Below are 27,285 nucleotides of genomic sequence, written 5' to 3'. Positions count from 1 at the left end.
TTATGTTCTTAAATAATAACATAAATTCTCAGCCAACATTATTCTCAGTCATCTTAATGAAATACTCAAGCTCCACGGAAGGGTGTTGGGCACACTTATACCCCGTATTATTGTATTATATCATTGTGTTCGTTAGATGTTATTGCTAGACCTACTAAAACACAATTGAGTTGAAACATGCTCTTTTATGCTGAAGAGAGGCTGTTTAAGTTAAAAACAAATAAGCCGTTACTCTATCGGTTTCAATATGCATTTATATTAAAAAAAACATTAATACTTCTCACCTTGATAATGACCGATTATTCGCCAAAAAATGAAATACTGTTGTTTTACAATGTTCCAGTTGACCTATTCTCGACAATTCTACAAAATCGTCAAACGTATTTCATCGCTAATATTTTGCTTTTTTTTAGCCATTTTAAATATATTTGTACGTGGACTGGGTCTCATTCATATTTGCTGAAAAGCGTCTGTTGAAAACTATAACAATAGCTGTTTGTATAGCGTGACCTAATAACTGTGTATCGTGTACATTGAAATACAAAAAAATATCATGATACAAATGTCAGTGGCCGTTTCTATAACACTGCGTGATGGGTCAAACTTGAAATAGTTATTGGTATTGTTAGAACCAAGAAATGTTTACATTTTATGAACATTGTGCGATAAACAGTTATGCTACAAGTCTGGAAGCGATCACAATGTCGATTATTATATTTCTACTTTGTATTTTTATATCAATACATTATGAACATTGCTGTCACCATGAACATACCTCTACTCTGTTGACAAGACTTTCTGATATCGTATGGGAATATATAAAAATAATCTCACAACAATCTATACACGACATTAAGGGGCCAGTGTATGCTTTGTTTCACATTGCGGCTGTAATCGATTACTGTGTATATGCTGGTATGACAATTGATGTCATTACTCGACCTGTCAATCACAAAAAAATGTCAATATCACCGACGGCAGGCTGTAAACAGTGGCTCGTGTGTGTAGACCATAGATTACTTGAAGACGCCACTGCTTCCTTAAAGATACAATGTGGATAAATGTATATACAGGTATATGTTGTGTGAATGGTTTAATTGCTAAATTAGTTTAACTGCGGTATATAGGTATGCCTGCAAGTACTGCATTAAATGGCTTATATGGTCTTAATAATAAATATGATAATGATAAACGAAATGACTTAGGAGATATGACGTATAAGAATATAAATTCTTCTACATCGACAACTATATTTGTCAGAATTATCATAACTATAATTGTCAGAATTATCATAACTATAATTATCCCAATTATTCCACGACCTTATGTTGTTGCCACTACTATCGTTTCCGCTACTACTATTACTTCTACTACTACTGCTGCGACTACTTCTGTTACTGCTGCCACTACTACATCTACTGCTACTGCTGTTGCTACTACTACTGCTGCTACTACAACTACTACTACTACTGCTGCTACTACACCACTACCGCTGCTTCTACTAAAACCACTATCGTTGCTGCTGCTGCTACATCAACTACTACTACTACTACTACTACTACTACTACTACTACTACTATTACGACTACTACTAAGACGAAGACGACGCAGGTGTTAATGTTTTGTCATAAAAGACCCATACTCTCGAAATTAAATTGCAACCAAGAGAGTGAGTGAGTTCAAATTTAACGTCGCATCGGCATTAAATCAGCCACATAGCGACGAGACTTACAACAGAGCTAACATCCGGAGTACACGGGTGCAATTCAAAGGTGTATAAACTCTACAAGATATATTCACTCAATCAGACCAACAACAAAAATTCAGTTCTTTTAATATGTTCTGACACCGACACCGAAATGTACACGAGAACAAATTTTAAGACGATTATGAGTTGAGTTAAGATATGACGTGAGGCAAATCACTTAAACGATTTTATCAGTCCTAACATAAACATAAGCCTGATCATGGGGACTTTATGTCTGTCTAATCTGATAACAATTAACAAATGATTAGGTAATTAATAACGACCATGATATGTTCGTGTCATGCACACCCGCAGGTGATGAAATGGGACAGGTGACATTGATCCGTGTACATTGCATGCGTTTATCATATAGATTACAGGGATCACCTGTCAGCGCCCTGACATGCACTGTCGTGACGGTTTAAAGACAGCCTGTAATGTATTGCTCCAGCGCCGGGAACACACACCAGTAGCACAATAGTACTTGCTTCATCTAGTTTATACAAACATGTTTACCAATATTAAGAAATTGGCTTCTGGTGCTCAAATCATTTGAACCGATATTCAAACATACCTACTCGGGATAAAAAATGAACTCATTTCCTGTTTAAACTATTTAAGCCAACCTCAATAAACCTAATTATAGTATTAACTTTCTTCAGTATATATGACATGTTCAATTCATACCTAATGGAACAAAGGACATGTCGTGCTTATATTATTTAAGCCGACATACTGCATTTACCTATAACTCAAGATATATACAGCCTACACCATTTACTAATTAATCATATGATGTTTTTTACTACAAACTTATACAAATATGCTTACCTTTAATCAGGTAATGAAGGTAACTGTCTTCAAGTAATCAAATGACTTCTACCTAACCAGTAAACTAAATAGACCCAAGATGGATTTCAACTTGAGTGTATCTTTTTAAATTCATCTCGTGTAAACAACCACTTCCAAGTGCCTGTCAAAGGCCTGATGAAATATATATTTATTCTAATTTCTCATATAAGTTGTGCAACTTCTATGAACCAATAAAGAGGTATTGCTAGAATTATATTACAGATGTGCGAATCTACACATGTAAAGGTGAATAGGTAATTTACTGATATTGTTTAATAATGTTTAATAATGTCTATAATGTCAGATTATAAACTGACAACAATATAGACCAAAACAAATCGCATTTTAAGATATAGGCATGAGCTATACACCTTCAATATTTGATATATATATAAATTTCTTTGGATATAAGACATGTTAATTTAAAAACTTATATATTTATCATTTATTTATGAAGGAACACGTGCACGCTATCTATGCCGTCAATACATGGTGTGTACACTGATTCATTTATGCGAAAGTGGACGTGCACATTTTTAAACATGCCATGTTATACTTCCGCTAACACTTACAACATTTGTGCGTGAGTGTGTATACATTGTTTACAATACCTTAACACAATATGTGTGTACTATTTGGGATTTTCAGCGGTTTAACAACACGATGTGATTATATATCTATTTCATCCAATGAACAAACACACCCATGAGGACCGCAAAAAAACCTGTACCAGCAAACATATCGTGTTTTCTTTCAATCACATCATATTCAAATAGAATATTTAAAAAAATAAATGTGTACATAAATCTGATTCATGGAAGTCATCTGTATATTTAAATGTCATCTATAGGCTTTCAATGTAGTTTTATTTATGTCTCTACTTTAATATGTCTTTAATATGTCTCGATGAAAATGATAGTAAATTGTAAATTAAACAAAAGTTATCACTTTTCGATTATGTGTTAGTATGTCAGATCAGTGTTGGCGATATCTCTAAGAGACATAATAAATGTCCCATCGTTTGCATATAGCATGTATCATAATATGAGAACATACACTCTGTATGCTGGTGTTATAGATACTGAGACACCAGCCCCATTAGACACAGCATAACGTGTAACATACTGATTGCCTGTATATTACCACACGATCTGGGGCGGTCGGGTAGCCTGGTGGTTAAAACGTCTGTACATCACGCCGAAGACCCGGGTTCGATTCCCGACATGGGTACAATGTGTGAAGCCCATTTCTGGTGTCCCCCGCCGTGATATTGCTGGAATATTGCTGAAAGCGGCGTAAAACCGTTCTCACCCCACTCCACCTAGACATCTTTCTTATTTACGTAAGGAAACAAAAGCTACAAAATTAATAAAAACACCACCATGGGAAGAGATAGTATTAATAACGTGTTGCATAATAATCTTGTTACCTCAGATCATATCTTAATTACTCAGCACAGAGATAAAGATTTTCTATCGTTCCATAACCTACACACTTCTTTTCTTGAAACACATCTTTTGCAGTGATATTTGTTCTGAAAATATAATTTGAACTACAAGAATGTGTGTGTACTTTTGAGGTCCATTGTACTTATAATTTACATATCTCCAGATTAGCTAGGGAAGTATTCAGATCTTCAATTAATTTATTAAAAAACAAAATGAAATTAAATTCTTAAATATTTCATTTTGTTCTAAAATACCGTATATATTTCACCCCAACCAAGTTTGTAGTTGTATATATCGTTTGTGTTGATTTTTGACAATAATAAGTTCCTACATGATTGATCGTTTGAATCATTTTGCTCGTGTAATACTTGTCAATAGCACATGTAATGTTCATTGCAAGTTGTCGATTACAGTCATGTGTTACATGTGGCACACACGAGGCTGTTCTAAGAATACATTGGGTAAAACGTCCCTTTCATTCATTAGACAATACTGGAAGTTATACGTTGCAGCAATCACACGTCACCCAGTAGTGTCTGTTTGGGGCGTGTAACCATACTCCATATCACATGTCAACCATTTGTGTCTGTTTGGGGCGTGTAACCATACTCCATATCACATGTCAATCAGTAGTGTCTGATTGGGGCGTGTAACCATACTCCATATCACATGTCACCCAGTAGTGTCTGTTTGGGGCGTGTAATCATAGTCCATATCACATGTCAACCAGTAGTGTCTGTTTGGGGCGTGTTACGATACTCCATATCACACGTCACCCAGTAGTGTCTGTTTGGGGCGTGTAACCATACTCCATATCACACGTCACCCAGTAGTGTCTGTTTGGGGCGTGTTACGATACTCCATATCACATGTCAATCAGTAGTGTCTGTTTGGGGCGTGTTACCATACTCCATATCACATGTCAACCAGTAGTGTCTGTTTGGGGCGTGTTACGATACTCCATATCACATGTCAATCAGTAGTGTCTGTTTGGGGCGTGTAACCATACTCCATATCACATGTCAACCAGTAGTGTCTGTTTGGGGCGTGTTACGATACTCCATATCACACGTCACCCAGTAGTGTCTGTTTGGGGCGTGTAACCATACTCCATATCACACGTCACCCAGTAGTGTCTGTTTGGGGCGTGTTACCATACTCCATATCACATGTCACCCAGTAGTGTCTGTTTGGGGCGTGTAACCATACTCCATGGCTAGTTTTCATAATGGAATACATTTTGAAGAATGCGCTTGATGACATCGTCGTTTGATTAGAAAACTAAAATAAATGTGTCGAGGATATATTCTGACCACGTTGTTTCTTCATACGAATGGCGTTTTGAATGGATCATGTGAGATGGATGTTCGCTAATCCCAAATGGATTAGTGGCACCACCATTCCCAAGGAATTTCCTGTCGCTTTTTATTCAAACAAGTGAACTTTGACGCATCTATCATGACTACGTGAATAGAGAGGGAACTGTCCATACCGCCGCTCTGTATATTGTACTGTATAAATTTTATAGCGGCTCCGGTAGAATTATCATTATACTTAGTATTAGTAGTATTAGTATTATGCTAATCATGATACATTACGCTCTCAGCTGGAGCGCCTATAATTGTTCCATGTAGAGTCATTAAGGCTTTACAATATGTTTAATAAAAGAAACACTGAACAATGCGAATGAGTGTTTAATCAGGGCGCTTTCTTCCAAACATCTACTGTGCTTATTTTAAAAGAGGTTTTAAGAACCAAACTTGTTTAGTTGTTCGACTATTGAATCAACTAAACATCGGCACCAGATGTTGTTAACTTAAGTATCTCGCAACACCCTCTCTGCCGCGGTGTATTTTACATGAAGTGTTGCAAGGGAGGATTTCAGATCTCTGCAATGCAGCGCTAGGGCAAAAGCAGCGTCTTGTTTCCATTTCTGAGATTTCAATTCAGACCAGGACCATTGTCCGAATTAGCCATGGTCAGAGATCATGCTCCGAGCCTGCGTCCGTTGTCTGTTTATTAATAAGCAGCGACGATGCATCGTTTCCGATAACAATCATCTTCCGTTTACCATTTAATATTTAATAAATAGTCAAACAAGCGAACTCATATCCGCCAATTTAGTCACGTGACCGTTCCTCTGTTACTAACTATTGTCGGTGTCATGCAATTCTCTTTAACGAGAAATTTCAATCATGTAATGTTATATTCAGTCATAAGTTTAAACTTTAAGAGTTTAAATCAATTAATCGTAAGAACTTATATCGCTTATAATCACAAAGCTATGGAGAGAAGTTAATTCCCGCGAAAGAAAACTACGTCATTTGACTCAAACAAATTGCCTATATTTACACCGTCGCCAAAGGGGTTCGTTCTGGCTCTGTACGTTGATATTATTAGGGTTAAGTTAAAAAAATGATTAAACATACAGAGTTGTTATTGACAAGCAAACCGAGCTTCGCGTTGCATTATGGGAACTGATTGGTCATATACAAGATAGCCATGGTAATGCACGAGACAACAGAGTGTTTGTGTCACAATCCTTGCAATATGTAATTCACAAACTATACAAGCACTCTGAACCACACGAAGAAGAATGTTTTACCCCACAGAAAAAATATAATATAAAAATATTTCAAAACCGTAATTATTTCTGAAACTAAACTAACTTCATGCATATTCTCTGGAGCACTTGACACGGCCACTCGAACCCCGAAACATGGTTCGAAACTGCAACATACAAATAAGATAAACAAAAGATATCTGGTAACATATTACAGCTGCTTCTGAACTAACGAAGAGATGTCCCATTTTCACAATTTTCTCGAACAAATAGTTGTTGTTGTTGTTTGTTGATTAACGCCGCACACAGCAAGATTCCAGCTATATGACGGCGGTCTGTAAATAATCAAGTCTGGACCAAACAATCCAGTGATTGATATCATGCGCATCGATCTACACAATGCGGATCAATGACATGCTTCAACCAAGTCAGGGAGCCTGACCACCCGATCCCGTTAGTCGCCTCTTACGACAAGCATAGTCGCCTTTTTCGGCACGCATGGGTTGCTGAAGACCTATTCTATCCCGGATATTTCCACGCAATTGGGATACGATGACATGCATCAACCCAGTCAGCCAGCCTGACCACCCGATGTCGTTAGTCGCCTTTTACGACAAGCATAGTCGCCTTTTACAACAAGCATGGGTTGCTGAAGACCTATTCTACCCCGGATATCGAACAAATAACCAATGTCGATCTAAACCAAAAATCGTCAAACCAATAAGGATGGAGAATGACATTTCATTATTGCACTACTACTACTACTACTATTACTACTACTACTACTACTACTACTTGGATCGACGCTCATGTTATTAATCACTGGATTGTCAGGTCCAGACTCGATTATTTACAGACCGCCGTTATATAGCTGGAATATTGCTGAGTGCGGCGTTAAACAACAAACCAAAAAAACAACTACTATTGCTATTTCTGCTGCTTCTACTACTACTGCTACTTCTGCTGCTACTATTTGAGTTATGGAATAAAATGACATCATAACTGCAGTTTCCTCCCCCCCCCCCCCCCCCCCCCCCCCCACACACACACACACACACCCACACCCCTCTTAGCCAGGTGACTGATGATCACTCAGCAACACGTCAATACAATTACATTTCCTGAGATTTCTTACTATTTCAACAAGAACACTTTCTTTTCCAAGCAGCCCCAGAATAACGTACTGTTACACACGTATTAGTCACGTACATCTTGACATGTGCTTAGCTTGCGGATTTCAGTTACAGACATTCATATTCAATTATCAAACGATTCCGTTACAATGTTTGACTGCAGTTAATCTGTTTCCTATATGTCGTCAGATTTGTCACAGTGAGCATCAGAAGACTACATAATTAAAACAGTAACTGTTGTATCATCTTCTGTTCAATAAGATGTCAACTTTACATCTTAAACCATTGATCGTCCCCGTAAAAAATTGACACGTCTAGCTTCCAAATAGAATATAGATCAATTTCGTCCGTGTTACTTAACACATCATTGTTCTTCTTGTTCATCACACCTATGCAAAAAATTCAAGAGGGCTTAAAATCATATCGTCGTAACATGATTTTGTTCATGAATATGATTAATAATTTTAAATTAAAAGCTTCATGCCGGATAGTGCCATGTGAAAGGCTACACGTTTCAGCTTCATTACCGATGGTGTTTTTGAAGCGAAACATTCTATTGAATATGGCCTTCACTTTCAACTCAATTTCGTTTAAAAGACAAACATTTTAAAAGTTATTCGTTCGTATTTGCACTGACTGGCCACGAGCACTGTGAAATTCTTTTGCATGTCAATTTCAAAGTGGCATTTCATGGCTGGATAGGTGCAGTGTCCGTTTTAACAATGTTGGTATGAAAAGAAAACAAGAAATGGTTAGAAGATACGGGAGAAAAATGAACACGGTGCGTCGTATTTCACACGAAGCCTGCGTCGGATGCAGCCAAGGACGTTCCTTTCCCTCAAGTCAACTTGTCAACTTCGAATGAAATGTAGTACGGCGTGAAATTGACATCGATTTCTTGTAAGACGAATTCGGATTGAATTTGATTACTTATTTTTATTCCACACAGGTGATCCAATAAAAAGCTAGCCTCCGGAGCTGCTTAAATGTCCCGTGATTGAATATGAAACTGTAACTAGGGTTTCAAAGATAATGGCATCAGTTGTTATCAGGTTTGTTTTTCACCGCAGGGGAAGAGAAAACAATTTATCCGTTCCTTTGTGATACTGTTTATGCACAGTGTCGTCGGAACTGCAATAACAGTTAATATCAAGCCGTTATGTCTTATTTGCATAACCCTTGAAGCAAAACAGAGAAAATTAATTTTCGGACTCTGATTCTTGACAATTACGTTGGATATTTTGTTAGGATTTTGGATTTGGGGAAACAAATAGACATATTTAATCAAGTACATGAAAAGATACATTTACTGAAATAAACAAATTTATTGAAATCACAAATATGTATATAAAAATGATCAATTATGATTCAGTCAATCACACGAATGAGGAATTGACTTATCATACAATAGATTCTCTGATCACACGGATGAGAAACGTTCGCTGATCATTTGGGCGAGATGGATTAATACAATCATATCAATGAGGCAATCATGAGTGAAAAAAACCCCGAATCAACAACTTGAGATGACATTTCCCATTGTTAGCAGCAAACGGCTTATACAGACGTTTGTAAGTTTGTTGTTTAACGCCGCACTCAGCAATATTCCAGTTATGTGACGGCGGTCTGTAAATAATCGCGTCTGGACTGGACAATCCAATGATTGACATCATGAACATCGATCTACGCAATTGGGATACGATGAAATGCATCAACCAAGTAAACGAGCCTGACTACCCGAACCCGTTAGTCACCTCTTACGACAAGCATAGTCGCCTTTCACGACAAGCATGGGTTGCTGTAGACCTATTCTACCCCGGATCTTCACGGGTCCGTGTGTAAGTAGGTGCGTTTGTAAGGAAGGCCACATCCCGCCGTGGGACAACTGGAATGGATTTCACCAATGTGGGTAATCGAAACCTGTTCTTCATTGTGACCAAATGCTTGTTTCATAAACTGCCCCACTGCCACACACGGCGATCGTAGAGGTACGATTGGCACAGTTGTCTAAGGCACCGCAGTTCGCAGAGTTACGCCCCTAAGTCGTGCCAGAAGCATAGAATAAATAGGTTCGAATCCAGATTCGTTTATAGGCGTGTCCTCTCTCTACCCGTGCTTGTGGGTATTTCTGTCAATGAATAGCCCCGAGATTAGAGTTCAGAGAATGAACACATCATATAGCAGAGCAGTTCCGATTACACATTGTATTTAGCATGTGACTTTTAACAGTAAACCAGGAAACACCCTTATCCCTATCCCCCGCAATGGAGCACATTAAAGTTTTGTTTGTTCATATAGCAGTGAATATAAACTATATTAAAAGAGTCATATAGAGCCATAGTGAAAGGCGCTTGGGTCGCTTTATGTCATCAGAAAAAAAATGACTAAATGTAAAATTCAAACACACAAAAGGGCCCTTCTTTGAAAGAAATAATTAAGTCTTGATGAGTATCTCTTAAAGCATGTTCCCATTGCAGGCATTATGCGCCAAGTAAAATAACATCGATCAAGGGCCGTAACTCAATCTTCACAAGTTTCGGATGCAAACTTCCATTCATGTAACTTCAGTAGTTTCTAAAAAACTTATCCCCATTTCACGCAGTATGCACAAAGTTGAAAAGCTCGGCACAAGGGCCATGACTCTGTAAAACGTTAATTTACGACACACTATTTCCAACTCATTTGAGATCATGACCAGAAACATCTATACGCAAAATTTGATTTCTCCAACTTATATAGTGTTTGAGAAACTTTTGTCCTCTTCAAAAGCGGACGAACGGAAGGACGGACATACGAAATCCGTTCCCACATCTCCCGCCCCACATCGGCGGTTGATGACCTGATCACCCTAACTGCCGTCAGCCAATGTTATATTGTAGAGCATACGACTGCCGTATTGTTAGAACTGCCGTTAGTCAATATTATATTGTAGAACATACGACTGCCGTATTGTTAGAACTGCCGTTAGTCAGTGTTATATTGTAGAACATACGACTGTTGTAGAGCTAGAACTGCCGTTAGTCAATGTTATGGTGTAGAACATACGACTGTTTTAGAGCTAGAACTGCCGTTGATCAATGTTATGGTGAAGAACATACGACTGTTGTAGAGCTAGAACTGCCGTTGATCAATGTTATGGTGTAGAACATACGACTGTTGTAGAGCTAGAACTGCCGTTAGTCAATGTTATGGTGTAGAACATACGACTGTTTTAGAGCTAGAACTGCCGTTGATCAATGTTATGGTGAAGAACATACGACAGCCGTAGAGCTAGAACTGCCGTTGATCAATGTTATGGTGTAGAACATACGACTGTTGTAGAGCTAGAACTGCCGTTGGTCAATGTTGTGGTGTAGAACATACGACCGTTGTAGAGCTAGAACTGCCGTTGATCAATGTTATGGTGGAGGACCTACGACCGCCGTAGAGCTAGAACTGCCGTTGATCAATGTTATGGTGGAGGACCTACGACTGACGTAGAGCTAGAACTGCCGTTGATCAATGTTATGGTGTAGAAAATACGACTGTTTTAGAGCTAGAACTGCCGTTGATCAATGTTATGGTGTAGAACATACGACCGCCGTAGAGCTAGAACTGCCGTTGATCAATGTTATGGTGTTGAACATACGACTGTTGTAGAGCTAGAACTGCCGTTGATCAATGTTATGGTGTAGAACATACGACAGACGTAGAGCTAGAACTGCCGTTGATCAATGGTATAGTGTAGAACATACGACCGCCGTAGAGCTAGAACTGCCGTTGATCAATGTTATGGTGTAGAACATACGACTGTTGTAGAGCTAGAACTGCCGTTGGTCAATGTTATGGTGTAGAACATACGACGGTCGCAGAGCTAGAACTGCCGTTGATCAATGTTATGGTGGAGGACCTACGACCGCCGTAGAGCTAGAACTGCCGTTGATCAATGTTATGGTGGAGGACCTACGACCGCCGTAGAGCTAGAACTGCCGTTGATCAATGTTATGGTGGAGGACCTACGACAGACGTAGAGCTAGAACTGCCGTTGATCAATGTTATGGTGAAGGACCCACGACAGACGTAGAGCTAGAACTGCCGTTGGTCAATGTTATGGCGGAGGACCTACGACTGTTTTAGAGCTAGAACTGCCGCTAGTCAATGTAATGGTGTTGGACCTACGACAGACGTAGAGCTAGAACTGCCGTTTGTCAATGTTATGGTGTAGAACACACGACTGTCGTAGAGCTAAAACTGCCGTTGGTCAATGTTATAGTGGAGGACCTACGTCAGACGTAGAGCTAGAACTGCCGTTGGTCAATGTTATGGTGAATATACATTGTATATTGTCGGTATGAAGAATATCAATCTCCCGATTTCACGTATTGTAATTTCGTTCCTGAACTGGAAAATATTGTTTGTCAATTTGTTTCATTTCATCCCAGGCTGAATCATCTTGGGCCCTCGGCCCTCGGAACACCCCATACTGGCATGAAACGTGACGCTGCAAATCGTCAAATACTTATCACTGAAAAACACACAAACATGAGCTACGCCTCCTTTTACCTTTCAACAAAATCAACAAGGCTTGAATATCTCTGTAGCTTTTATCAGTTCCAGGCAATCGTCGTGTTTTGTCCAACTGAGAAATTCATACGACCCTCTCCCATAAATAACACATATTGTAGTGACGGAAATAGCCGTTAAAGCTTGGTGTAAAACTTCACAGGGTGAAAACGTTACCAGTCTTATTGATAAGTCTGATATACATTGTAAGCCACCGTTAATAGTTAATAAAAAGTGCAAACAAATGTTGATGTTGTTCGATACTAACAAGTTATTCGATCTTTTATGGGGATTTCAACGTTCAATAACTGTTTTTAATTATTAGTTTAGGTCAGTCAGATAGCGTTCTGACATTTAGTTACGTGAAAGCCAGATGAGAAATATACTATTTTGGGTTCTTAAAAAAGCTATTTCATTTGTTGCCGCCAAGAAAATGGCGCTACGTTCGTATGATTTATGATAACAATTTGCCATCATATGGACAAACTACGTAAATGAACTGCTTTTTGGGGGGAATAATAGTTTTTATTGTTGTGAATCAGTAATGGAAAATGCCAAAACATATGACCTTCATCACAAACATTCCATTACATGAATCTAAATACAAAATAATTTTGTAAACAGGTTCACTGTTTCAAATGTAACATGGTCAATTCATTTCTTCTTGTTAATCTCCATGGACGACGAGGGCGTTGGCGTAGCCTTGTGTCGAGCGTTGGTGCTCCTCTATGTACAGATGTCTCTTCTCGGTGATATTCTGAAGAAAAGCTCAAAACGACGCAAGACAATACTCAGTTCTTTTGCATGACTATTTCCTACGGGACCAGATGCTTTCCTTCAGAACAATTTTTTATCGCTCACGGCCTACGGACGCATCTGCCTGTTCAGCTTAGAGGGAGAGACCACGCTTTGAGAATATCGCAATCCACAAACTGTAGAGAACGGCTTGGACTCTTCTAACTATATGACGCCGCATACTCCAACTATATGACGGAGGTCTGTAAACTATCGAGTCTGGACCAGACAATTCAGTGATTAACATTATACGCATCGATAGACGCAATTGGTATACGATAACATGCATCAACCAGGTCAGCGGGTCTGACCACCCGATCCCGTCAGTAGGAATTACGGTAGTCGTGGCACTAAAATCGCTCTGTGGAACTTTCCATGGCCCGATTCCTTAATACGATCGTAGCACTATAATACGATGTCGTACGTCAATGTAAGGGAGTTACGATCGTCTTAGCGCTACGGTCTATTTCTAGAATGAGGCCAGTGTCGTGAAGACGAAGCAATCCTTTTTCTTCTCCCAGACACCTTTCCCTTCGCCCCACCCAAACCCCTTGACGCCGGATTTCGGAATATCAAACAATCACCTCCTTACCCTCACCTTGTTCCACAGTCACCCCCAGCTCTTTGAATGTCTCTCGCGTATCCTTGTATCTGAGGGTACTAATGGAAAATGGCGACCCAATCCGACCCTACGCACCTCAACTCTATGCTCCGTTTGAAGTTGGCTCCGGAGTTATCCAAACTCCTCTCCAACGTGTCCCCGACCCAGACAAAAAGGGTATCCTTCCTCCGTAGCTATCGTACCACGTTCCGGCTATTTACACTTCCGAGCCATTAAAATCCGGACAGGCGGTTCTTAGTGACCCGGATTGCCCTCCGGGCTGGTTGATGAGGGGTTTATAGATCGTTGCTGCAGTGTTGACAAGCGATTGCCACAAGAGACGAAATATTGACTAGACAGCCTATGTACAAGTCTACAGAAGAGTGGCGAGTAAGGTATGCGTATAGCTACGTCTCACCGATTAAGCCCTCACGAAGCCCTCGCGGTCTCTATCAGCACAAATAGGCCATCAAATTCCCATAAAGATATTTACGTGGTAATAGCGACTCTACTGTTGAAAGCCAGGGAGTTTAAGGCAAAGATAACGCACTGTTATCGTATGGCTATGCTGCGTGAGTCTGTTATGATTAATACTGGTTTTGTATACGATATAATATCCTCGAGAACGCAAATGAAACGGGATTAGCGTAGTCTGATATACATCATGTCTGCACTAGTTATGTGTGAATGGATGGATGGACATATTATTCGTAACGAATTGGTTACAACCCAACATAATTTAAAACCAGATTCTGCCATGCTAACGGAGGAAGATGGCCATTTTCTCTTGTAAGTTCGACAAATGATGGGATTATTCATTTCACGATGGCGATAGTAAAATTACTTCAACCGTGTATGGAGAATTTGGGCCTGGCTCTTATACTTGCATAGGACGGAAATCACCTTGTGAAAATAGCGTACAATAAAAAGTGAGGTATCTTACCTAAATTATGTGTTATTGAATGTTTTGTGGGAATTCGTGAATTGAGTATGTACTCTATGTTTGTTTGTTGTTTAACGTTCCCACAGAAATATTGCAGTTCTATGACGGTCTGTAAATAATCGAGCCTGGACCAGACACTCCAGTGATTGATATCATGAGCATCGATCCATGCATTTGGGATACGAAGACATGTGTCAACCAAGTCAGCGAGCCTGACCACCCGTTAGTCGCCTCTTACGAGGTCTCCTTTTACGGCAATGGCTGGTGATGGCTGTTATGTGCGAAGGTCTCATCTGTGTTGCTGTAGTGACTTTTCTCGGAGGCGATTAGTGATTGTAGATCTTGACACCATGTTGACTGTATGCCATATATTAATACGGTTTGCCATGGCTGGCCGCTGTCGTATATGGCTGTGCACAGTTGAACACGGTTGTAGAGCGTACACGAGGGACGTGTTTCTTCACCCCTCTAAGCAATATTCAGCCTTCTGACTGCAGCGAGGGACTACAGCTAAAATAGGGTCTGCTCACGGCACAAAGACAAAGCTATGACCGCTAAACATATAACTTCTTTACCCAAGCAGGAATTCCAACTGGTCTCTTCGACGCTTTAACCACTTTCTCTACTCCCTCTACTTCGTGTTATGCATGATGCTTGCAGTCGTTGCACTGATGACCACCCAAGATATACATGCAGATGTTTAAAAAAAATGTATTCACTTATTATATGCATGTATATTCTGGCTAGCCGACCTTTTACATGTGATCTGATACTATTCTTTCGATTTCCTTGCATATAAGAGTTCGGTTGCCCTCGTGAGTAAAGAGTTCGCTAATTTACACAGGTCAAATCACTACGTAGGTAAACTGAAGCTCTCTCACTGCCACCATATAGCATTGCATAATTTTGTTTGTTTGTTTCTTTTTATAGTTTAACGCCGCACTATATTAAGTCTTTGGCTTGTAATTCTGGAAAATCTTTACTTTTGTTATAATTATGTTATTCAAATATTTTCTTATATATATATTGAACAAGGTGTAAATCCTGAATAAAGGCTATTTAACCCTAAAAACGTTAATTACCCATAGTGACCCCAATATTCATAATTCAAAATTTAAATACCAGTTCAATGGCATCAGAAACAAAATACACTTGATCGATAATAAAAGTACCTAAAGACATCGAAAATGTTTCTCTCTCAAATGAAACAAGCAGTGTCGGATGAATGTTAGTCGACATTTAGTAAACAAGGACAAATTGACCAAAACATTCAACCCGAGGTACACACGCAGCTGGTATTTTCTAGCGATCTCTCATGTATCTTCGTGCGGATTTCAGTGACATACAGTCGAAATGCTTTCAAGTTGAAACAGCTGATATATGTTCACGTTTCAGTAAACTAATATTATAGTATGCAATAGAGGTGTGTTAAAATAAACATATAAGAAATGCAATGCAAAGTCTGTCTCTTTTGGTAATTACTACCACTACTACTTATACCAAAAGTTGTTCAAACATGGTACTTGTTGTTACCCTGTCTGACCCTCGGCATTGAGGGGCTAAAACAAAGACCGGTCGGCTCGGAGTCAGAATACTGTGCCTGGCATCTCAGTTGTCTAGCGCTATAAAATCGGCATTAGTCCTGACTAGTACAAGCAGCCACAATAATCTTGAACGCGACGTTGAACCCCATTTCACCCCACCTACTACTACTTCTACTACTACTACTACTACTACTACTACTACTACTACTACTACTACTACTTCTATTATGTTATAGTTATGGCACAACGATAAGATCATAGCTGAATAGAGATAATTAAGATCAATAATAATACCAGGAAACAATCAAGAAGAAATTTTATCTATGAAATATAGCAATATTGAAAAATAACCTATGAATGAAATGTAATAAATGATATGATACAGCTACACTCAGATAATACTATTATAATTTGAAATTCTACCGCTTCCTTTTTCGTGTCAAAGCAAAGCAGTTCTCTTGTTACTTACATCAATTTTGTGTAAAACTTCCACAGTTAACACAGATAGTGCTGTGATTAACGACAGTTTTTAGTTTTTACTGACGTAGACGCATTTTTTTTGTAAAGTTTTGTGAAGTCATAACTGTAAGAATAGACATAGTATTGCCTTTTCTCTCTAACAGGTGAATGATTACTCAATTATCATAACGTTACACGAGGATATTGGCATTGTATTTGTAACTTTCCTCAAATTTTACAAAATAAAGTATTACACAATCCTTTAGATTAAATTTCGTTTGGCAAAACTTCATGAAATTGTTTTTAGACTTGGAAAATGTGACATGAAATTGAAGAATCTTCAACGAAGGATGTGACAAACACGAGTTGGGTCTTTTTACAAAGGCCTAGAAATCAGATCTTGTTTAAGGTGATCTTGGTTGAATTGGTAAACTGACAACCGATATCATTTAGGAAATTAAAAAACCCAGCTGGATTACATTTATTTATGACAAGAAACGATCTAACAAAATATTCACATTGAACAGCTTTGTTCGAAATACCAAAGCTGAAGCGTTAGTTTCACCCAAGATGGGATACAGCGGCACATGATCCCAGTATCTTCTACACAGACGTAATACTTCCATGGTCATGTGGGCTTATTGGAAAAGGATTCCGAGAAGTATTTTTTTTAACGAAGATTTCATCACAGGAAAGTGTCGTGGTTTGTACGGTACATGTGTTGTTTCTAGCGGAAGTGGGCACCTTGGCTTAGCTCCAACGCGAGAACGCTATAGAGCATATGGTCTTATCAAGCATTGATAGAAGCGATACTTATGTATATAACGTGATAGCGTTTCTTAACATGATGAAATCAGTGTGTTGAGAGAGTTCATGTCTATCCTATTTGTTTGGGGGAAATGAGCGTTAGTTTGACGCCGTTCAACACGAGAGTCTCATGAACCACGTTTTATATCTCCATCGGTGTAGATTTCCTTGTAGTTTAAACATAACAGTTGGTATCATTTTCCCATGCGTGTGCATCTACAATCCTTGATTCAATCACGTCATACGTAAGACAAGATAGACACAATTTTTATGGATAACAACTTCTTTAATACTGTAATGCCTATCAAACAAGTTACGTCATACGTAAGGTTTGGGAATCACTGATTTAAAAATGAGCTCTAAAAATACGTAAACGTTACAACTTATCGTCAACAAGATATAGTATTACACTTGAAAAGAGCTCAAAGTTTCCGTAACCCGTCAAGATCAGGGGTCGAATAGGTCTTCAGCAACCCATGCGTGCCCGTAAAAGGTGACTGCTTGTCGTAAAAGGCGACTAACGGGATCGGGTGGTCAGGCTCGCTGTCTTGGTTGATGCATGTCTTCGTATCCCAATTGCGTGGATCGATGCTCATGATGTCAGTCACTGGATTGTCTGGTCCAGACTCGATTATTTACATATCGCCGTCATATAGCTGGATTATTGCTGAGTGCGGCGTTAAACAACATGAAACAAACAAAGATAGTTTCCTTAAGATTCCTAATATATTTCCAATGTTTCAATTATACATTTATTTACATGCGGAGCAGGACCCTTTTCGCGAACACCTGGTGCCATCACTGATTTTCACTGATACATTCGTATACATTATTATTACTGCTTTGCCTACGCCCTGGAATCAGTGTGAGCAGGCATTCGAAACCTATTCCCGTGCTACTTGCCAAATAAACTTAAGATAAGACTGACTGAGTATGGGTTTACGCCGCTTTTAACAATATTCCAGTAATATCACGACGGGGAACACCAGAAATGGGCTTCACACATTGTACCCATGTCGGGAATCGAACCCGGGTCTTCGGCGTGACGAGCGAACGCTTTAACCACTAGGCTACCCGACCGCCCCCTTAAGATAAGAACTTGCTTATGGGTTCTGTGCTAATTTCAGCAAAACATATTCTGCAACATCTCGACATCACGATTGTTCAAATGTAGACAATCGAACCCACGTTTTGCGAGCGGAGAGCGAACGCTTGAACCACCAGCCTAACCCACATCCCCACAAAGTAGTTTGTTTCCTTAAGCAACTGACGTTCTAGACAGTACATAATTCCATCATCAATTACTATCCTTTGGTATCATGTACAGCTGTTCAGGTAGCCTAGTGGTTAAAGTGTTCGGTAACTACACCAGAGACACGAGTTCAAACCACTCACCACTCACTTAAACTAAGTTCAAAAGCAGCTTGCGCTTGTGTTGTGTTCTCACATCGTAGGTTCGTATTATTTGTAAAAATCGGAATTTAAAATAAGATTTTTTCGTTTGTCATTCAACATTTTTTTCTTCTAGATTGCACCACAGGTATTGAACGGTATATGTTGTATTTGATTAGTATATTTAAACACTTTGGAACTAACCCAGTAAGCGAATATATCTTGAGCATAACTGACATCTTGAGATACTTTGGAAGACAGAAAAAATAATCCAAATCAACGTTCCGATTTATAGATGAACCAGTTTCTATATAACACTAAAACATACAGAATCAGTGGTAACCTCCATCTTTCTAATTCTAAATCTAAATACCAAACTTTAGTTCGGCCGCGTCAGAAATAAAATAAACATAGTTCGATTGTAACGTACCATAATACCCCGAATATATTCTTTCTCAAATGAAGCTAACATAATGACAGTGCTGTAATGTCAGAATAATGTTACTTGTGTTTTTTAGTAAAATACGACATATCGACAACCGAGATGAAAGGATTTGATGGATACTTGTTAATGAAAAAGGTTATATCATATTATAGATAAAGTATCAACATCTTGTCTAATTATGCAAACGCTGCTGTCTTTAGGGCCATTTGGAACACAGAGGAAGCTAAACGAGAAACAAATAGCAATTTTGAAAACATAAAACTGTCCGCCACAGGTAAAGTGCGAGGCGTTATTTAAGATCACAGTGAATATAATGCCGGCTATATGAGAAACATGAGTATTAATGAACCATTTCGTTTTCGCACATACATTTCAGTACAAAAACACGATTCCCTGTATGTAATCAACACATTAAGCGAGAAATTCATTGCACCTATTTCGGTGCTGAAGTAAGACGTTAAAATGTAATCGAGTTTTATTAGGAACGTTGTTCTTTTTATTTCTAATTTCTAAGGGAAAACGGTTTATATTTCAACTAACGCATGAGGCCGAATAGGATTGTCATTAATGTTAATCTACTTAAAAAAGCATATTTAATTGATCTCGGTGTACATTAAGTTTACTTTATCACACAATTCTATTTGATGATCAGTTTATTTTTTAACCTTCAGGCGAATATTCCCAGCCTACAAAACCAAAGTGTCGGGGCTCGACAAGAAATCCAAGTATATCCTCTTAATGGACATCGTTGCCGTCGACGACTGCCGCTACAAATTCCACAACGGCAAATGGATGGTGGCCGGGAAAGCTGACCCCGAGATGCCCAAGAGGATGTACATCCACCCCGACTCCCCCAGCACCGGGGAACAGTGGATGCAGAAGGTCGTCTCCTTCCACAAGCTGAAGCTCACAAACAACATTTCCGATAAACACGGATTTGTGAGTACTTTCGTAAGTTGGAGTCACAAATTTCACTTTTTTGACAATAGTATATGCATAGTATATTGAAGTCCATCCTGGACGCTTTTCGAAGGCTCTGTGACAACGTCTTGAAAGTTAACGTTTCAGAACGCCGTAGTCGCAGCGTTAAACGCCATAAAAAAACCTATTTCTAATATTAAAACAAAAGATACCAGCTTGCCCTTGAGTTTTCTTCGGAAAATGATCTGTGTTTGTGTCCTACAGTCTAACGTGGTCTGGCGATGATCGTTCCTCTTTCTTCGTAACGTCCGCTGCACCGTTGAGTCTCTACACTGTTGTAGGCATCGCTGTGCCTTCTTTCTGTATATGCAAGACGCTGTGACGATGTTGCATATGAAGAGCGATAACCAGGATAAATCAAACTAAACGACCGTTTAAACATTCACGTTACTTAAATGAACGTAATCACTACTTGCCTGTAATACTTTGAGGAAAAATTAACTTTTTGAAAATAAATCATATTTCTCCTATTCAAACACAACAATTATATTGGGGTACTAAATACTGAGTATCTTGTCCCGAGGTCTGATCCATGAACTTTCGTTCAAACTAGCTCATGACACTCTAAATAGCTCCAAATAAAAAAAATGCAATCTCTTTAAAAAATATTCAAACATGGCATCTGTCCCTATTTGGAAACCAGCAAGCAAAACCAGTCCAGCTGATCTACCCTCGGTGCCATTGTTTCTGCTTTTTACTTATTTTTAAAATTCCTTTAGATTGATTTTAGTGCAGGCCATCTGTTTTCATACATTGGACACGATTTTTATGGAAAGGCGAGATTAAACACGTGGTAGAAACGTAATCATTTTCTTTTCTAAAGGTTTCTTTTAGCTTCGAACCAATAAGGGCGCGAGTCCCAGTCTGGCTCAACCGTTGATAAATTCACTCTGTAGATTTTCCTGCGGTTCTGTCATTGTTTTCATTCGGCCCCACTTCGGCTATTTTCGTATGTCATCGGAGCATGACCAACCTACTGTTCAGATCGTGCATTTGAATTACTTCAGCGTCCCAAGCCTTTCACAGAAAATTTTAATTCGTTTGGAATCAATTGAAACATGGCCGTATGATGAGTTCACTTGGTTTAAGTTTAAGCATTAATGATAGTGTTACGGGGATTGACTTCTGTCGACGAAACTTTCCTGGCGCCTGGTAATAACAGGTACTTGAACGTGTTTTTAATTATGATAATTAGTATTGCTATATAGCTACTTTCTAGGCATTGCTGAATTCACTTTATACTTTGCGGAGATTCAAAATCGTCATAGCTCTTAAACATTATTTGCTGTTGCTGCATGAGAGGGCAGACGCATTGATGTGTCGTCAAATTGAATGGGTATTAACGTATACCATATAAGGCGTTTTCTGCAGTTGATGGTTGCACGTGTGCAATGTGTATACGTGTGGTAATTATGAAATGAAACATGTCACCACACACAAAAGAATAAAAAGACTATTGGGAAGTCTAAATTGTTTAAGTATTATAATTATTGCGAACATACTGACTGAACAAATTGTTTAATTGACGTCAGTGTAGGTGTGTTATAGGCGCGGCAAAGAACTTCCAGATATTGGAATGTTGGTTTATAGGAAGTTTATGAATTGTTGGTATGCTCATGCCAGCGTGTCTCATCTGAGAAAACGCGGCAATCATCTGAAAGAAACGTATGCGCGTGACTACTAAACCAATCATTGGCTTTTGTCGCGGTTCACATCCTTTGATCAATAAATTCTTTGACTGCAGTTTCGGATACAACACAGAATGTGTATGCGTACATGTCTGTGCGTGTGTGCGCGCACGCGTCAGTGTGTTTGTTGTTGGGGAGGGGGTAGTCGGTATGGCCATCGAATTAACTCACATACTATAACTATTGCAACTACCTACAGACACTAGTACCACTTGTTATTACTGCTACTACTACTACTACTTCTACTACTACTACTACTACTACTACTACTACTACTACTACTACAACTACTACTACTACTACTGCTATTGTTGCTACTACAGACACTAGTACCATTGTTACTACGTCTGCTGCTACTTCTACTACTACTACTACAACTACTACTACTACTACTGCTGCTGCTACTTCTACTACTACTGCTACTGCTGCTACTACTACTACTACTACTACTACTACTACTACTGTTGCTGCCGCCGCCGCCGCCCCCAGAAAAACAAACTGAAGAGCTATGTGGTCTTTGAAATGTACATGGAACTAACCCTCAACATAAGGCACACCCAATCACATGTCAATCATTCCGACTGCAACAAGCACGTTGTTTTGTTATCACCTGACGTCACTCTACACCCCCGACTGATGGCATTTAACACTGAAATTGGTAGCCAAGTTCTTAAATAGTTATCAGCGCGCAACTTCTATATAATTTCCGGCCTTGTGACCTGCAAAAACTATTGTGTGAAAATATTGTAGCAATGAAACATTTACCTCAACACATTCACCGATAGTACGAAATCTGCACAGCAATATCCCACAGATTTACGTTCTATTGTGAAAATACGATAAATATATCGAGCTCCGTAGATTTTAGATTTCGGCGGAGAAATGGTTTTAAGAAATGATTCGATTCTAAAGGAAAGTTTTTTTAATGGATAAAACCCCTTTAATACCGTTACATTATATCTGTGATAAACAGCATTACGTTAACGTCCCAGACTATGTTTCTGCAACTGCAACCCGTAGAACTCATTGTTCTCTACATTGTTTGAACAAACAGTCAAATGACAAATAATATTCTAGAGTCAGAAGAAAAATGGGAATTGTCCCCATAAATAAACATCAATATCAATGCCATGATGAAAATGTGTTTACAATTATGAATTAATTTGTCGAAGTCGCTCATTTATAAGGCTTGTTTGTAATGAATATGTTTGGCGTTGATATGCTGCAAGGCAAACAAGATCCTGAGTTGTCCGACATAATTAATGATTCTGAATGGCGCTAATTTTTCACCAGAGAGTAAATCGAATATGCTAATGAGGCACGTCGTATTCCTTCGTACCATGGTGAAGCGATTTACATGTATAACACCGACAACATGTAATGAATTACCGGCGTTTGTATTTGATTATGTCGACCTTTATTCCTGCTCAAACAAAGGTAATTATTATTGCACAATAAAATTTTCACGATAACAAATGTTTTATGCAACAAATCGTTAAATTGGGAAGACAAATCGCGTCCAATGCGAGACGGCGTCTTTCTGCCTCTACACCACTCTGTGAACAGTGTACCGATCGGTTACAAACATTAATGATATTCAAATTTTAAATATTCATTAGATTCACTCCTTTGAACTCTGTATGATTCGAAATGCATTGCATAAACATTAGTAACGGTTTGTACATTAATATGGGCATACACAATATCATGTTAGTACTTCGTACACGCATCCCCAGCACTGAACATGATATACACTGTGGTGACTTATGTAGGATATGTAATATTTTATAGGTTATCATTTTAAAATTGAAATCCAAAGGCCAAAATAATAACAAAGTAAATATGTTTGTTTATGACAATCAGTAGCAGTTATCACCTTGGCTTTTAATATCAGCTGGAAACAATCTAATTGTGTTGTTTAATCAGATCTCGGGTAGAGATATACCTTGTTTTCGTGTCAGAATTTGATGTATGTCGGATGCAATAAGGCTAAAGGTGTTGCATCAGACTGGATCCAAAAATATATTTGATTCAGTTTCATATTACACTGTTGAAATTCCACTCTGGGTCCTTCCTTGACCTCAGGGGATAATAGTTAGGAGATTCATTAAAAAAATCAATATGTACCATATTTTACCTCTATTTTCTGCGTCTTTGAACAATGCGTAGGCTCTCACACGCGCAACGCAGTTAAACCGACACAAATTACACACAATGTCATAGTTAAACATGCATCAACGTAAAGATTTTCATGAAGGATGGAAACGTGGTGTGTCATACCCCAATGTGTGCTTCTGTTCCTCGGTGTAAAAGTGCCGCGAGTAGGAATTTTAATTCTGCAATTAAAATACGACACCATTTTCTTGGCGTAATTTCGTTTGATATGTCTATTATGAAATGCTAGATCTCTTAAAGGCCTTGTCTATTCATTGCTAGATCTCGGTGAATTAATTCTCTATCGAGAATATAAAGACTGGGGCTTTGATAGTGCAGGAAAATACCATTTGGGTTATCCTTGGATGAGAAGAGTGTTGTAGTTGTTTTTTGGGGGGATAAAGGTTGGAAGTTGTCACAAGTTACTCATTCGTTGTCCAGTTCATTTAATGTAAACTGGAAAGATCAACAACCTGTAAAGATGGAGATGAGGATGAGGATGTGGATGTGGATGTGGATGAGAACTGAACCTGAACAGGTATTTGACAAAGTGTATCATCCAAACAATAAAACCTAGTGAATCTCAAATTCATAAATTATAGCTCGCTCAACATGAAACGAGAAAGCTTTCAAAATCGTTTTTCGTTGTTATTCTTTTTAAATGCCAAGGGCATAATATTTGATATCAGTTCAAATCTAATGAAGTTCCAATTCTAAGCGGACAAAGATCCACTTCACGATCACAAAGTGTCATTAAATCAAACATGATATCCAAAAAGGATTATGAAAACTGAAAATTCGCGAGTACTGATTAAACCGAGTGCTTATTGGAATCAGTTGCATCTCCTACCCTGAAGCTACTCAAGTATTAACGTTAGGTCTCAGTAAATATATCTTTGATCTCGGCCACAATGGATTTAATTCCGGACGTAACGTGTTTTATAACTTAAAATGTATCTTTATAAATAACTTGCACAGATATGGACAAAAATGCAAAATGATAATAATATTGTAATAACTGAAAATTCTCAATTCAAAATAGCTAGATTTCGTTCAGCATGACAGTGCATAACTTCAGAAAGCTTAACAGAACCTGACATTCAGTCTTCATCATGAGCATCAATCCACATAAATGGGATACGCTGAGTTCAAAGTGGTCCGTTTAACACATTGGGTAATTGTATTGCGAGCATAAATAGCATGTTAATATAAAATGGTATAATGTAAACTGCTGATAATTTTCTCCTTTAAAAGTTGTATTATACGAATTCATAGAAAAACGGTTACGATTACGTGTACACGCCACAAAATAAACTCAGTGCTATTTCGTCCCTCAGTGAGTAAATATTCGTTTACTACGCAGTCTGCAATATTCAAATTATATCACGGTAAGAAATCGAATTTGGAACAATTTAGAAGAGTGATGGATAACAACCGACCTTCGCCGTCAAAGTACGAGCACACAGATGAGCCCGGTAACAACTTACAAGCCACCCGATCCTCATTTTAATCTAACACCTTTGTTAACAAGTGGTCAAATTGAAGCCCATATACACGACTGTATAACGCCAGGGTGTTGAATATCAATTGATATATCATCCATCTGCATCATTAGCCATATTAGCAATGCGGTAAGGCATTCTGCCGTGAAGTTACATTATCTGTTTCATATTAACAAACTGGTATTTCACCATTTTGTCCATTAACCGTGAAATTGAGTGAAAATATAAATAGTCCACACACGTGTTTATCATGACAAGTAATCATCAGATGTTACACATATACGGAAGGTTTGATAGCGCACAGACTGGATGTATGACTTTCCTCGTGCAGCAATAATTTGTATTGGATTACGACGCTTCTGTCACGTACACCGAGTACGGCAGTGCAACATAGCATGATTCTTTTAGTGCACCGTAACATACCTGTTTGTTGTTTACTGATGCACAGTGCAATATTCCAGCTGCATGACGGCACAATTAACATGCATATAACTTTACAGTCCTCTTAATTAATTACTTGTGTATTTTTATGAAGTACGCAATGGTATACTTTTGTGGGCAATGTTAAAGTATGAAGGAGTAGGGATCAGAAAAGAAGGATGGTGCGCGGTAGGGATAGTGGTGGGATGAGACAGGGCTACCTTTCTTTCCTATTTGAATTTACCTAGACTCTGGCCAAAGCCTTGCTTATGAAATAAACTGCATTTTAAAGAATGTGAGTGAGACAATGTTGTGTGAGTGAATCAATGTTGTGTGAGTGAGACAATGTTGTGTGAGTGAATGAAGGTTGTTCCGCAATCAGGATAATACAGCTTTACATATATCGGTAGATGATCGCGTCTGGACCAGGCAAACCATTGGTTGATAGCATGAACACAGACCAACGCCGTCGTGTAGACACCCAGTCAGCCACACAGTGACCACACAATCCCCTTCAGTCAGCTGTTGGGACAAGCATAGGGAACTGGGGACGTATTATGCACGGGGCACCCACAAAACCGTCAGCAGATCAGGATTAACTGATCAACACAATGAAGTAATAATCAACTTATACTTACCGCCAACAGAAACATATGACGTATGTACGTTAAGAACGGATGTTTCCAATGTGTACCACTTCATGACAAAATCTGTCAAGTGTTACCACAGAGTGTCGTTATTCTTATCACGACATGCTGCACGTGATTTCCATACTTTACATGCTAATCCTGCTCGTGCCAAATGGTGCATCTCGAGTCAAGGATCGATGACGTCACATGTGATGCGTTCATGAGCGTCGGTTCACCTAGTATGTTTGTTTGTGCGTCGAACCAATCTAATATCTCTTGAATATGAGTAATTCTTCATATATTTACCAAAATGTGTGGCACTCTCGTTTCTTTTGTCGGTGAGTATAAATACAGTAGTTTATATTGGTTCTGGAATCACTATAAGCTGTTACTGGGATTGGTAAGATTGGTTAAACAACTTCTGTGTGGTATAGATCGACGTCAGATTGGAGATAAACATCACGGGTTTTCATATTTGCGGGTGTTATTGAGTATTTGATGCCCTGAAATTTCAAATGTTGAAATTTCTGCACGGTACCGAATGCTTTATATTACCTACAAAACATAGTATTTCTGGACATTGAAAATCAAAATTGTACTCAAAAGTCTGTGAGACATACACGACGTCATTCTTGAACGT

The 27,285-nt window shown here is 38.7% G+C and overlaps 1 protein-coding gene across 2 annotated transcripts in view; it reads left to right on the top strand.

Moving 5' to 3' along the window:
• Window positions 1–27,285, top strand: part of LOC139456377 (T-box transcription factor TBX2-B-like) — a 44,906-nt gene that overhangs the window by 7,893 nt on the left and 9,728 nt on the right. For both annotated transcript variants that reach the window (XM_071238038.1, XM_071238037.1), the window contains exon 2: window positions 19,943–20,222. In XM_071238038.1, the coding sequence (XP_071094139.1) occupies window positions 19,943–20,222 (280 nt within the window). The remainder of the gene's footprint in view (window positions 1–19,942; window positions 20,223–27,285) is intronic.

This window comes from Haliotis cracherodii, unplaced genomic scaffold (assembly GCF_022045235.1).
Source record: "Haliotis cracherodii isolate W230 unplaced genomic scaffold, xgHalCrac1.p SCAF_11, whole genome shotgun sequence".
In the NCBI taxonomy this organism is placed as follows: Eukaryota; Metazoa; Mollusca; class Gastropoda; order Lepetellida; family Haliotidae; genus Haliotis; species Haliotis cracherodii.
Note: the sequence above shows the minus strand (reverse complement) of the source record. Positions and strands in the feature narration are given on the sequence as shown.